Here is a 14,661-nt window from a genome sequence, read left to right on the forward strand (position 1 = left end):
CTTCTGATGATTCGCCACTACGTGAACTAGACCACTTGTGCGGTGCGCTAGATGCCGCCCCTGAAGACTCAAAAATCTCAATCAGCGGTTGGCACTTTCACTCCGCGCTAATCAAAATGGCCTGCAGCTCAATTTATTAAACAGTTCTCTTCCCCACAAACCACGTTCCACAAACCTTAGACCTTCCTTCATCCTGTCGTACACAGAGTACTCGGTGACAGGATGTCGTTCGGTAACAGGATGTCGGACGACGAGGATCAAAGGGCACTGGCGGTCAAGACGACTGCGGCCGTCTTCATGCCGATAGCAACCATAGCAGTCATGCTGCGCTGCTATGTACGAGGATGGATCGTGAAGGGATTTGGTTGGGACGATGGCGCAATGGTGTTTGCAGCTGTAAGTCTATTTTTGCTTCTGCCGTTGAGGACGTGGGAAACTCACATGTGCAGTTATTCTATATTATGTTCTCGGCTTGCATGATTGGTGGTACTCTTTACGGCACTGGACGGAAATTTGAGAACCTTACAGCGCACCAGCGTGTAACAGCAATGAAGGTAAGCAAGGCTTTGTCTGGGACTTTTCTTGGGCTCTTGCAACATGATATTCACTTAACGTTTGCGATGATAGTATTGGTGGCTCTGCGAAGTTGCTTATTGCTTCGCCTCTATTGGATGCAAAATTTCCATCAGCGTTTTCCTTATGCGAATTACCGTCAAACGATCACACATCTGGACTCTCTATACTGTCATGATCCTAACAGTCATTGCCGGACTCGTCTTCTTCTTCCTTATGCTCTTGCAGTGTAAGCCACTGTCTTATTTCTGGACTCGAACCGCCATGGACCCCGAAATCGAGGGTTACTGCATCAGTATCAACATCATCATCATCATGACATACATATACAGTGCATTTGCTGCGCTTTGTGATTTCACTGTTGGAATCCTGCCCATTTTCCTTGTCGCCAAGCTGCACATGAAGCGAGAGGCGAAGCTGGCCGTTATTGGCATTTTGAGCATGGCTTGCATGTGAGTATACTCGGTCAAGGTTGCTGAGATATCGAGCTGACAATGACTAGTGCCTCTTCGGCTGTGATTATCCGTTTCCCCTTTGTGAAAACGTTTGCGGATGCTGATTTCCTTTGTACGTAACCCATGTGTACCAGCATTTCCGAGTTGTCGCCCGAGTTGCTAACATTCTTCAGATGCGACTTACCAAATCGCCATCTGGTCCAACATCGAGGCTGGTCTGGGTATCACCGCCGGTAGTCTCGCTACGCTCCGTCCCTTGCTCCGGAAATGGCTTGGCTCTCGAAACGACTCAAGATATCCTTCTGGGTTTCCCAACTCCGGGCGTCTAGGCGCAAACAGCAACTCACGACCGATGCCGCTTGGGTCGATGGATGGATCTAGGCAGAAGGGCTTGAGGCCGGATAAATTGGCTGTCATGGTGACGAACATCGAAAGCCAAAGGGATACGGAGTTGACATGGGGAGGGTCGACCAGCCCCAGCAGCAGTGAGGAAAGACTCACTACTGAGCACACGATTCCAGCCTCAAGGAAGATGGACATTGGTATCCATCAGACATTCGAAGTCACACAAACCACAGACGGCTATGATGCAGAGGGTTCTCATCGCCTGGCGAGGGAACATGTATAGTCTATACTAAACTTAATATTTTGCAACGAAATTTCATGCCAAAGGTACCTTCTTTATCACGACACAAAATAGTTCTCTGCACTAGCTGGCAGCTTCAATTCAGCCAAAAATTTGCATTGTGACAAAGTTTCAGTTCAAAATTTAGGACGGTTTGTTATCCTCACGTAAATATTTCCTAGTTCCGGATGCTAATTTATCTAATTTAGGATCAGGTCTTCCAAGAAGGAAGAAAGGAGCAGCGCCGTAACAACTGTACTATAATGGAAAAGATCATCTCACCGCTTCGTATCAACTCCATAAGTCCGCTTGGTTGTGGATTCGAATTTTAGCTAGTCATAACTCTCAAGCCACCATGTCCATTTTTTCTTCTATTTTGCCGCCTTTATCTGATAATCTAAGGGCCCCTCTGCAAATCCGTATTTCTTGATACCGCAAGCCTCGATCTACCACACAAAAAGTCGAAAAGTATTTACGCGTTCAACATGAGACTTGAATCTCGAATAGTACCCTAAGCGTGAGCTTTTGAAAGCTTGATGTTAAAAAAAGGGTCCCTCGCTTGGCAACCAAGCATGTTTAGTGGGGTCTTTTTCGGTAATTTCCGGCCTGGATTTATTCCCGGGCAGGCAATTGGATGATGGAGCATGTAGACTATAATATATGTTTTTTCTTTACCTTTCTCTCCCATCTTTTCTACTACTCTAGTGGTCACCATCGACTCACTCGCTTCCCGGAGAGCCTCCCGGAGGGCTGACTGCCCCTGGTACATGCTACATAGCTCTATGTTGGTGCCTTATAGATCAGGCCAACAGACTCGCCGTCATGCCTAAATTAGAAATCATACCGGGAAAATTTGTTTCAGTGGACTCGTCTACTTATGATCTGGGCTTTGTCACTTTTAGGTCGAGGAGCCCTTCTTTCAAGTTCACTATTCCTCAAGCAGAGCTCGCGTCTATCTGAACAGGGTATGCGGAGCCTTTCCAGTTTAGTGAGCTCAAATGAGTTTAGGAGCATGGGCGACCATCGCTCCGAGACCCGTATAGGCGGCGGCTGGCTGTAGCAAAAGCTATGAATTCTCTTAAGGCCTATTCCTAGATTTTTCCCTCCTCAAGGAACCTTTGTTTCTTCTCTTACACCAAACCCTACCTACCATAAAGATGTCCAAACTATCTGTTGAAGGCCAAGAATCGGAGGCAGTCCCCTGCTACCACGACCAACCTCCACAATACTATGCAAGCCAGCGAAGCCAGCCAAGCCAAGATTACTCCTCTCTATTATTGAGGCCAAGAATACTCGCCGGATATTGACTCAACGGCTACAAGGTATTGATGAAGAGGTCGATAAATTACGTCGAAAGATGTCCACCAAATCTAGCTACCTTATAAAGGCAGAATTGTGTCAGAAAATCGGTCAAAAACGTATAGAGGAGGGGCAGATACGTATTCATTTCGCAGGTGTGTTCAAAAAATGGGCCGGTGAGCATGGTCATCTCCTTTACGCCCTGTCAAAACTCACTGAAAATGAGTTCAACCGCACTTATGCTTCTTTGAAGCGGGACGCAAACTGGCAGATACAACATGCGCTAGCCGCGGACAATCAAGACGGCAGCAACTGCCATGACAGAGATTCTGGAAACAATTTTCCAGGCACTTCGATGACCAACTATGGAAGAAGAGCTGGAGATTATACCCACAACTCTGTGTGCACCCACGATTGTCTGTGCTCTGATGACCGGTTCGTCAACCTTTTGGCAACGATGGAACAGATCAATGAGAAACTTGACAAAAGCCTTCTCTCCTATTATAAGGCTGATTTATTGAAATGGACTGATCATACGACCGCAAAGTCTTCTAGGGCTTTCTGGAAGAGGATTCTGAAGCATTGAACTCGGCCTTGAGAATTAAGGATGGGGGTCCACAGAGTGATTGCGTTATGATAAGACTGCCGAGGCTTAGTACTCATTTTGCTTATCTTACTTGAATAATCTATGTTAAGACCGGCCTACTTGGTGTATAATTTGCTTTGAAGTGACTGATTTATTGATCCAAGACATTCACAATATTACTAATTTTGGTATTTCTTCTGCTCCATGAGATTAGAGAGAGATTGTCATGCTTGAAAGATCGATATATTATTGATTGATCTTGGAAACCTCTAGAATCATGGAATATTTAGAAAATTCAAACTAACATTACAAATGTTGATAAACCAGAGTGATATAAGAGTAGTAATTCCGCCTCCAAGCCTCTAATAAATTAGAGAAAAGTCAGATCACATCAAAAACAAGTGTTCGATGGACGCATGGCCCAAATTTCCATCTAACCATCCAGGGGACTCTTGCACACGAAAGAATTAGTGGTGCTTTTCGCAAAGGCATCGATCAAGACAGTGATGGCAGAATAAGCGCCAAGACCTGCAAGAGCAAGCGCGCCTAAGACGTAGAAGATGTTGAAGATGCTGAACATCAGGTACTTCGGCTTCTGAGCCATGAAACCACGAACAAAGCGTTTGAGTCCCCTGTCATGACGAATAGTTTGACCAGTGGCTGGGTCAAATCCTTCGCCATCTTGCACGGCAGCTTCTTTGATCCAGTAGTAGGTTGCCAGCATGGGAGGGAAAGTGTAAGTGAACTGCAGGATACAGAATGCCGCAACGACAGAGGTAAGACCCGAGAAATTGGGGATACCGGCAGCGAGGACGAAGGCGATGGCCCAGTAAATCGGGATAAGTGCCACCCACAGAAACTTTCCAGTCCTGTTTGTAAGAGGTGGGAAGCGGAAAAGCTCGACGAGAATATTGTTGTAGATGACTAAATGCAATTAGCTTTTTCACGAGGACAGCAGAGTTAGTTGGATGAACGTACCCTTGACACCGATGTTGCCATACAGACCAGCGGCAATGATAGCGGTGATCATAGCAAAGACGTTGCCGGCAGTTTGGATGCTATATTTGCTAATTCCAAGGTATGTGGGGTTAATGGTGTACTGGCCCTGGTAACCGTAGATGAAAAGACCGTAGAACATGTAACAGATGTAGATGAAAGCCTGGGCGGCCCACATGCCAGTCAGGAAATCCTTGGGGCGCTTCATCTCAGCCATGAATTCGGGGAAGATCATAGAACCACCGTAGGCAAAGACGGCCTGCATGGCACCGCTAACAGTTCCGGCGAAAGCTCCAGTACTGGGGAGGCCACCAGAGGTCATCACGGGAGGATAAACACCGTTGACCGGGACAACAGAAGAGCCATCGCCGATAGTAGCGCCAGCAGACTGCGAGGCACCAGCATAGTTGGGAGGAGAATGGGCGGCACCTCCCATAGTAATGAACATGCAAGTGAGATTGAGCCACACCGCGATATTGGCCAACCAACCGAATTTCTGCAGCGTACGAACCTGACCAAGGAAAAAGCCCACCAAGGCCCAGACCAAGCAGCAAATGATAAAGCAGAGCTTGAACTTAGCGGCCTGGGATAAGGCCTCGCCGTTTGAAATGACAATCAAGCCGACGTTCAATAGTAGCTGGATACTCTGCAGAATGTTGAAGAGATGACGCATCCAGGGACCGTACAAACGGAAGCCAATGTCTCCAAAGCTACGTAGAGGGAACTGGTACGAATCGAGGCCGAGGAAAGTCACCCAGAGGAGGTATCCAGAGTATCCAGCTAGACCAGCGAAGACAGTATACAAGGCGATTCCAGGGCTGTCATAATTAAGTTAGCAATTGGTCTTCTTCGTCCGAGAGTTATATTTAGGCTTACCCCCAGCCCATAGTTGCAAACGCATAGGGTAGACCGAAAGGTCCCAAAATATCAGTGGTGATCAGGTAGAAGATAGCTCCACGGGTCGCAGTACGAAGCGCACGGGAAGCATTCGTCCATTCGTCGTCGGTGATAGTCATACGAGTCGCCCTGGAGCTATAATTGATGGTCGAGGCATCCTTGCCCCCATTGGTGGTCGTCTGCTGCACGCCACCGTCGCTTTTGGAAGGAAAGACGATTGACAGCCATCCGGTCTCTCGGCCACCAAAAGAATCCTCTTCGGCACGGGTTTGCTGGGCATAGTAGTGGTATTCCTCGAAGGTGACACTAGAGTCATGCAGCTTGCGGTGCTGCGGGCGAATTCCATTACTCGCGTCAGTCGCAGCGAGGATGTCGATCTTTTCGCGCTCCTTGTTATGAAGCCGAGGATCGCCTCCATCGAGGGCTAAGCTACCGAGCTGGGACATGATCAGGATCAAAAAGGGCAGAGAAACTGATTGCTGGAGGAAAGAGTTACAAGTGGGAGGATGAAAAGAAGAAGCACCTCTCGACAGGGTGGCACGAGATCTGGGGAAACGTCCACTACTTATTCGGTCGCAAGTTACTACATATAGTATCATTTCCCGGTTCGATCGCTCTTATCATTGGATTATGGGGTCGCTGAGGGCGTGGGCCAGTCGGTCAAAAGCCTTCCGCGGATATTGGCGGGCCTGTACCCTTTTCCTTCTCACTCCATTATCAAAACTTCCATCGAAGACGAGAGCGAGTCAATGACCAGTGCCACCGGAAGCAGGTGAAAATGACCAGTCGGGTCTGGCCGTCAAGTTGATTGGGGGAACCATGCCCAATCCGGACACTGAATTTGCAGGTCGTTAATAGTGTTATCATTTTGGGTTTCACTGTTCGCCATACTGATTGTTATTGGCCGCCTCCCTGAGCGAAACACGGTATCAGTCCCAATATCGAGCCAAATCCCACGTGTTAGGAAGGTCGTTCTTCGCGAAGTTCCGTGAACCCTGCTCCGCAAGTGGATCAGGAGGTCACAGCCAATTTCTTCAAGCCTTTCGGCTCTGACGTTGCTATCTATGCGCAAGTGCCCATTGGCCCTCAATTCGTCGGGGAATCGGCATCAGGGTGCAGGGATGCGGAGAATGTTGCATTCAACCTGGTCCTCCACAAGCCACACTTGCCGTAGCCAATCACCATCATGAATGAGGAGGCCAAGCGGAGTCCTGACGGTCCACCAAAGCTTATCCGACATTAATTGGAAAAGTGGATCCCCGACGGACTCGCGAGGTCTTGCCATTATTTTCTAGGTACAGTAGTCTTCTGGAATCACTCTTGTGGTCATTTTGTCAGTGACCGTATGTGCAGATAAGACTAGTGTAATCAGCTTCGTCTAGTGCTTACATGAGTTGGGAGCAGGCAGATGTAGTAATTAGGGCGTGGTCCATTTTGCGGTACAAAGATCCCGTGTCTAGGAGCTGCTCCTCACGATACGAACGTGACGTTTCATCGGCCCCGAGCTTGACGATTGATCCTAGTACCGCATGGTACTTGTGTGACTGGCGATATGGTCACGACGCCCAATTTATGGCAGCTACAGGAACAGTTTCTACAGCTTATTAACTCTTGACTATTAGAACTAGAGTAGAAGAAATATAGAACCTAATAATTGTGGCGGAAACAAGCAATTTGGAACCCCATTTCGCGCGGGTCTATCGCTTGTCAATCTCTCAAGAGGGTCCTTGGCAAGGCGTAGCCAGCCAAGCCACAGATCGCAGCTCTTGGCACGCTCATCGTGCAAACAAAAATTTGACAGGCTTCGAGTAAGATATCAGGAAGGTGTTCATTCATGGGAGACAAGCTAGAGTATATTGAGCACAATAAGCGACAAAATCAACGACTTCCCGTCACGCCCCTATCTGAGAGGACGATAACAAGAGCCCTGTTCGATACGAGACTGCCAAATGAAGTCTTAAAGTGCGAAACAAAGACTAATTGTCACTGTAATGTAATAATGTGTTTTGAGCCTGACCAAAATGCCAATTAAAACTGCATGTTATTTCCGATCAGCCCCACTTTCTGTTGTATTCTGCTATACATGCGGTGTCCCTTGAATGCAGATACTCCTTGCCGTAGTCGGATTTGAAATTTCGCATGGGTTAGTCAATCAATTCATCACCATGATTTTTTTCTCTAATATAGTTTTGAGATGAATTGAATTGTATTCGAAGTTATGGGATTACTCCGATTCACATTCCTCCTAGAATGTTTGGTGCTAACTGATCCTAATCAAATTGAAGCCGCTCGTATCATCAAGCTTCTGGATCTACAACACCGATTTGCCCGGCTATTACCGGTTATTTTGTTTGCGGTCTGACGTTCCAGAAGAAAGCCACCCACCTGGATATGAGATTCCGGAGCCCAATCAACAGCTCCTTATTACCGAACCAACGACAACTGTTTAGCTTATCGTCGGTGTCAGACTTGCATGACGACTAACCAGTAAGAAGGAGGTTCTGACTTATACATCCGAGCAGTTTTGGATGGACATTCATCTCATCCTTACTTAGAAGTCGATGGCAAATTGAAAAAATGACCTCGAGTACTACTACATCAACATCACATAAACTAGCGTAGGTATTGTTGACTCAAATGCATTTACTACCTAATATATCTAGAGACAGCATGGGAGAGCTTCTTGTAGTATATGAGACTGATGTGGGTGCTCAGATCACATTTTCAGAGTGGCAAACACTTCGTCAATAAAATCGGCGGCCCTTCTATAGGCCTCATCTTTACCTTCCGCTGGTTTCGGCGGAAATCCGCTCTTTAAATCCACAAGTCCATGTCCCGCACCCTCCACAAGAATCAATTCCGTTTTGACACCAAATTTCTTGAGCTGTTCATGATGATGCACGCTCTCTTGGTCAGGAACAACTTCATCTGCTGTGCCATGTACGAGGATAGTTGGTGGATGACTTTCTGAAACAAAGAGCTGAGGAAATGCAGGCTTGAGATCCTCGGGAAGTGCAGCAGCCCGCTCCTCGTAGCGCAGTTTGTTGAGTTCTGCGCCCAGCCCAGGTCTCCCGAGACAGTTGTCGAGGAAGGTTCCATCAAGCTCCCAGCGAACAGTGAGTGCGAAACGGTTGGACATCATGCCCTGCACTGGCTTGTCCTCACTCACAACAGTTTTGTCGGCGAGTAGCTTTGGGACCTGCTGGAGATCGACAAGCTTGGCGATGGTCGTAGGTGGTCTTCTGACCGTCCAGTGATCTAGAAGCCAGTCTCCAGCGGATCCGTAAGCCGTCATCAGGACGGCTGGTTTGGGATCAGCGTATATGCATGCTGCACGGGCCGAAAAGGCCCCCGCCGAAAAGCCTGTAACCGCTATCCGATCCGTGTCGAGTGCAACAGATCCCGGCAAGGCATTCTGGAAGTTTACCGACGCGAGGAATCTAAACAGAGCCTTCGCATCGTCAATCTGATGCAAAGCAGTAGTTGGGTGGCATAGACGATAATCCGCACTAATAAGGATGTAGCCTTTCTCTTGGCAGTGATCTGCGCTTTTGGTTAATCTTATCTGATCGATCGGAATATTAAGGTGTCATTGTATCACATATACCTTGTAGCCAAGTCGGGAAGCTGAAGCCGCCACGCCATCCTGCAGTCATGCCTCCTCCATGGTAGTAGATCACAGCTGGCAATCTGCCACTAGCGTTGCGGGGCAAGTAGTAGTCGAACTTGATTTCGTGGCCATCAACTGTGGAATAGACCAAAGTTTGGCCTAAGGGCTGAGTGGCCTGCATGTCTATCTGAGCTCGTAAGGTACCGTCCGTTTTTCTGATGAGACAGAAGAAAACCTATCGAAGATGCGGGGTTTGTCTAGGGGTTGGCAATGTCGTGACAATCCGGATGAAGTTAATGCCGGGATGTGGAGCCGAGCGCGAGTGGTCATGGATTCTGTAAGTTCTTAAGTTGTTGGAAAGAAGGGAAAGCTATAATACGTGATTTCCCCAGAGTTGCATTGTCTACGCCTACAAAGCACTTATCGAATGCTTTGGACTGTCCGCGAGTGATGGTCCTGGAAGGTTGATTATTTGAGGTGTTGAGCACGCCACACCCGAAAAGGGGGGAGGGGACGCAGGACAACGAATAAAATCCTTATTAGTGCATAAAATTCAGTTCAATATTGGAACTCAAAAACACTGGTAAATGAAATCTAGTAGTCGTGCGTCCCGTTAGTCAGTGACCTATCTTAAGGTTGTGCTTCGACTTCATAAGATCAAATATCAAGCCTCCGCAGGATGATCGTATTGATCATCTTGCTACCAATGGAAACATCCAGTCGTCCAGTCTAATGCAGGCGAACATAGTATTCAGCTTTCTGCAATCTAGTGTCGCCTGCTCCGACAACGTCCGGAATGGAATTGGTTATGGCTTTTATTTCACATCATCGCCCTCCCCATTTCGCTTGCTCCAACAGTCTCATCGTATTCCGATCTCGAACCTCTCTCATGTATCTCTTTTGTTCCACCGACATTTCTTGCGTCGTCTCAAAATCTCGAAATCCGTTCGTCGCAATGTAATCCAGGGAATATCCGATGAAAACGGCAACGACGCAGCCAATGATAATACAGAGCACGTAGAGTGAATAGAGGCCCTCTTGAGACGCCATGATCGTTGGATACTTTTTTCCGGTCAGCATGTAAGTCACCATTTAAAAAGACAAAGGTAAAATTACCTTCAGATATTGATAAGTGAAAAATACCGAAATTCAAGGAGATAGAGAGAGTTTTTGTGTTTCCGTTGCGTGTATGAGTTTAAGGTTGTCCTTCAGCAAAGGCGACCTGCGGTGTGTTTTAACACATAGCAAGAAAATCCTTCGCGGTCCATTCTGAGAATGCATTGCAGTGTCAAATCTTCCTCGGAGCTCACTAGCTAGAAAATGTTTCTCCCTTATGCAACTGGACTTCTCATCATCTAAAAAAAGTATAGATGACGTCAAAACCCGAGCGGGCCAATCAACTACCCATATCCTGTCGCCAAGACGTGCGAGAGATGATCCGCGGAGCCAATAACAAGCAGCCCTCCAGACTAGCATGCAAAAATACTTCGTTGAATGGAGGGTTTGTCAATAAATTATTGTAGGCTGTAGCCAGCTTATTTGAGCCAGTTTCAGGCAGTTTCACGGGCAACGGATGCAATACGGAACCAGTGAGCTGCTCGGGACTACAAAAAGCCGAGTCTCTCAGCCGTTGACTGTTCAGGATTGAAAAACAAATTGAGATTGAAATAGCATGTATCTTGGGCAAATCATATCTTCTTCTTCACAATAAGAACAACACCATGTGTGGCACCCTTCACCATTTCCTTTCCTTTCTCCACCCCGGCCTCGTGCAGTAGGCGCTCAATAGCCCTCCGATAAATCTTAAGAACGTCACGTTCGGTACCAATGGTTTCGGGATGAGCCTGGCGCCATCGAGTCACAGGACTACCAGTCGCAATAATCTTCTCGAAAAAGTCCAAGTTCACTTCGGGATTGATAGAATAGAAATCGGTCTCCATACCCCAATCTTTTCGGCTGGATGTCGCCTCGTCAAATCCCGCGATGGGAGTCTCCAAGGTCCAAGGAAGCGGCAGATCACTGTATCGGTTGCGAGTAAGCCAATTCCCTGGAACGAAGAATGGCACTAGATACTCTTCCTCAATACGATCCATCTCAGCTTGCATGGCGGCTGAATTGGGGACTGAGGGGTGAATACCCGTCCGGCCGCTGGTCCACAAGATCACACTGCCACCGGGCTTGAGCACCCGTGCAGCAGTTGACCAGAATTGAGGCATGTCAAACCAATGCGCCGCATTTCCGGCCGTGATTAGGTCAACACTTGCGTCCTGGACGGGCTGAGGGATATTTGTTCCCAGGTCTTCGGCTGTAGACAATTCAAAGCGGATGGGTTCAGACGTAGAGGTGGTGCCGCCCAGGGAGCGAGCAGTGCTGACCATCCCCTCGGATGGATCCAACCCAACGACATGAGCGAAGTGGACGCCGAGCGAGCGAGCCACATTGCCTGGACCAGTACCAACATCTAGTAGAGTGTGAAGCTGACCCTTTGTGGCAGTGTGTTGATCAATAATAAATTGGTACAGGGCATGGTGATAGTCTGGGCGGGCGGCCGCGTAAGCCTTTCCTTGCTCTTGATTATAAGAGCTGAAGGTCTTTTCGGTTGTCGTAAATGATGGTTGAGACATGGTCAACGAAGTTTACGCAAAATCACTGGCTAAATTGTAGGTTGATGATGTCGAGCAGGAAAGTTGCTGGGCTTAAAAAAGGGTCGGCGTTACCAACAATAGGCCCGAAACCCGGTGGTTCCGATTGAGGTATAGCGGCGCTTTTTCCTTACTGTCGGCGGAATTGAGATTCAGAAGGCCCGATTTAGATGGAATTTGGAAGAGGCTAGATTGGGGAAGTGTGGATGTGTTGTCGGTCGGAATTACTACGGTCGGATTTCAGAATAAGGTCCAAAATTTAGTTAGGTTAAGCCTTGGCTCGATATGCTTGGAACAACCTCTTGCCTTATATATGTCCATTATTTAGTTAGAAAAAGGTCATCTGCTAGCGAATACGACACTTTCCAACGCATTTACTGCCCCGCCCGTCGTCATCCACCAGGCACCAGCGGACAGACCCGCTGCGAGCCTCGTGTCCCATTTTAGAAGGACCAATCTGATAAAGGCTGATCTCTTATGAGACCCTTGCAACCTGTTGACGTGATGCGAAGCCCTTATATTTCGAAGCTGTCTTCACGCGAGCCCGTTTACCGTAGATCATCAACAAGACTGGTAAAATTGCAGTGATGAAGGCAATCACTCCAATGAGGATGAAGGTGTTCTGAATACCCATGCCATAGATCCAGCTAGTGAACGAAAATCGAATGACCATGGCCAAGCCATTGCGGACGAACACGACGGCTATAAGCGCATCACCGAGGATCTGTGAAGGGTCAGCCAATTCGTCCTCGCTAGATTATTTGGCACGAAGCCAAGGTGATTCATACATTAGGATAACTATCAGTCAGATAAGTGAGAGCAACGTCGGCAGTGATGATAAAACCAAAGCCGAAAATACCGTTTCCAACGGCTAGTACGGCCCAATGTAAGCCCTATACAAAATCCATTAGTACCTTTCCGGGATTTTTATCAAGGACTGTTCGAGGGTCTGAAAATACCTTTGCAAGACCGATACCAGATAGCATCAAACCAGCGGAATTAATAGCAGCAGCTGGGAACATCATCCACAGGCGCATTTCTGGCTCGAAGATACCTTCGTTCCGTTTGGCCAGCCTGACAATCAGCCAGTCAATCAACGGCGGTGCTGTGAGTGTGGCTAGAAGAGTGCCTGCAAATCCACCTAAGTGAAACAACCCAATCTGAGCCGCGTTGAAATTATATGGGTTTGCTATCAAAAAGTAAGATCCGGCCGACACATTGGCAGAAAACCAGGAAAGAATCGATCCGTAGGTAAGGGCAGCGAATGCCACCGCAGGAAACGAAAACAGAACAATTAAAGGTTGATAAAAGTGTTGGAAGATGGGTATATCGGTCTTTGTAACAAAGGCCAGGCGTTGGCGAATGGATTTCCGGCTCCGTTGGACGTCAACAGTCACCCTTGATGAAACAGGCTGTGCCTCTGTAGTCGTGCCGGACTTTTCCTTGTCCTCGACAAAATCAGTAGTCTTTGAGGAAGCCGAGTGTCCAACGAGGGTAGGGGTGTACTTGGACTCCTCGAAGAAGCAGAGTACGAAAAGAAGGTTGACTCCGACTAATATCGCGACAATCTTCCACATCCACCTCCAGCCCAGAGAGACGACGATGTACCCTGCAATGACCGGACCACCAGTAGCGCCAAGGCTTTGCATGAAAATGAATATTCCGTTCATTCGAGCGTGCTGATGAACGAAGAACAAATCGACAACGGTGATTATCACAATTGCCTCACTGACTGAGCCTGCTATACCTGCCAGAAAACTGATGGTGATCAACTCCCCTGCCCGATGGAAGTTTGCCCACCAGATGGCACAAACAAGCTGTAGGGTAGCGCTGATAAGATATAACGGACGTCGCCCATATTTGTGCACACAAGGAATCAACAAGAGACATCCAATTGCAAGGCCTGCAAAGTTACAGCCGCTCGATATGTTGAATGTTCCGTAGGTCAGGCCCAGCTCCTTGATGTAACCACTATATGCGAGACTGTTGATATCAATCAGGACAAAGGTGAAGAGCACGTATGTACAGGTGAGCCCAAAGTTGACTGCTTTCCGAAGTTTAGACCAGTTCTATTGATTGTGTTAGAGTGTGGATCCGATAGGGTTACATCGGACAACCTCACCAGAGGGTCATCTGGGTCATCTGTGGGGGTTGGGCTCAGAATCAACTCCGATTGAGTGGAGTTCCCTTTATGATGATTAGTTTAGGGAGCCAATGAACAAGCGAAACATGTCTCACGGTCTTCTAACAAGATTGTTCCGGGAGGGAACCCATCCTCAGTTCTGTGGACAGGCATGGTGTTCTAATCGATTGAGTGAGTTGAAGGTCGTAATATTCACATTGGGGCCTTTGGAAGTCTGGAAATTGGGGCTTTTATGATCAACCATGAGTGCTATCACGGGATATCCGAAGCTGTTCGCTATATCTAATCGATATAATTTTGCGGGGTAGTAATTCCAGAAAAAAGAATCCATACAATTTCTTTCGTACACAGTCCCACTAATAAGGCCAATGATCGTTCGCGAAGGCACGGTGAATTCGTAATTTTGCCCCATAGTGGATCCGGTAATACATCCTCATACAATCATTATTACGCCCATTGGGTAGAACTTTTGGCGCCTGTCTTATCAGATTTTGAACCAATGGAAGAAAACCAGCAACTCAAATTTGTCGTTTATCTCGGCTTTAGAGTGGAATATTCAAGTCTGGATCATTCTCAAAAAGTGAAAACAGATAGCGTGCCGTGCCTTGGTCCCTGGCTTTCCAGACACGAGATAGGGACATGAGTAAGTTCTCGATAAAGGGGTAAAATCTGGCCCCGTTAATTTTGAGGACCAAGGATCGTATCTCTTCTCTTTTCGCCTCTTCATGAACTTCCGAGCCGGCAACCAATAGCACCAAAGTGATGTTAGGTGGATATCTCCCTGCCACTCCCAGGCAATGGGTCATACGCTCCACGATTGATGAAGATAATGCTT

At 47.6% G+C, this 14,661-nt stretch overlaps 5 protein-coding genes across 5 annotated transcripts; 1 reads left to right on the forward strand and 4 right to left on the reverse strand.

The window, feature by feature from the left end:
- Positions 1–218: 218 nt before the first annotated feature.
- N7473_003752 (putative integral membrane protein) lies at positions 219–1,656 on the forward strand (the record flags this gene model as incomplete). The annotated part of the gene is made up of 5 exons (XM_057149692.1): positions 219–396; positions 450–554; positions 628–1,025; positions 1,076–1,140; positions 1,202–1,656. Exons 1-5 carry the CDS (start codon positions 223–225, stop codon positions 1,654–1,656), a joined length of 1,197 nt encoding a protein of 398 aa, XP_057013346.1. The 5' UTR covers positions 219–222.
- A 2,315-nt stretch (positions 1,657–3,971) lies between these two features.
- N7473_003753 (putative amino acid transporter) lies at positions 3,972–5,877 on the reverse strand (the record flags this gene model as incomplete). Its single annotated transcript, XM_057149693.1, has 3 exons — positions 3,972–4,462; positions 4,517–5,352; positions 5,411–5,877. The coding sequence occupies 3 exons, from the start codon at positions 5,875–5,877 to the stop codon at positions 3,972–3,974; spliced, it is 1,794 nt and encodes a 597-aa protein (XP_057013347.1).
- A 2,270-nt stretch (positions 5,878–8,147) lies between these two features.
- Positions 8,148–9,222, reverse strand: N7473_003754 (alpha/beta hydrolase; the record flags this gene model as incomplete). Its single annotated transcript, XM_057149694.1, has 2 exons — positions 8,148–8,974; positions 9,039–9,222. The coding sequence occupies 2 exons, from the start codon at positions 9,220–9,222 to the stop codon at positions 8,148–8,150; spliced, it is 1,011 nt and encodes a 336-aa protein (XP_057013348.1).
- Positions 9,223–10,729: 1,507 nt separating this feature from the next.
- Positions 10,730–11,665, reverse strand: N7473_003755 (class I SAM-dependent methyltransferase; the record flags this gene model as incomplete). Its single annotated transcript, XM_057149695.1, has 1 exon — positions 10,730–11,665. The coding sequence occupies one exon, from the start codon at positions 11,663–11,665 to the stop codon at positions 10,730–10,732; it is 936 nt and encodes a 311-aa protein (XP_057013349.1).
- Positions 11,666–12,158: 493 nt separating this feature from the next.
- N7473_003756 (uncharacterized protein) lies at positions 12,159–13,979 on the reverse strand (the record flags this gene model as incomplete). The annotated part of the gene is made up of 5 exons (XM_057149696.1): positions 12,159–12,407; positions 12,472–12,576; positions 12,643–13,752; positions 13,806–13,870; positions 13,922–13,979. 5 exons carry the CDS (start codon positions 13,977–13,979, stop codon positions 12,159–12,161), a joined length of 1,587 nt encoding a protein of 528 aa, XP_057013350.1.
- Positions 13,980–14,661: the final 682 nt, after the last annotated feature.

This window comes from Penicillium subrubescens (genome assembly GCF_028828155.1).
Source record: "Penicillium subrubescens strain IBT 31985 chromosome Unknown utg000002l_segment0_segment0, whole genome shotgun sequence".
Lineage (NCBI taxonomy): Eukaryota > Fungi > Ascomycota > Eurotiomycetes > Eurotiales > Aspergillaceae > Penicillium > Penicillium subrubescens.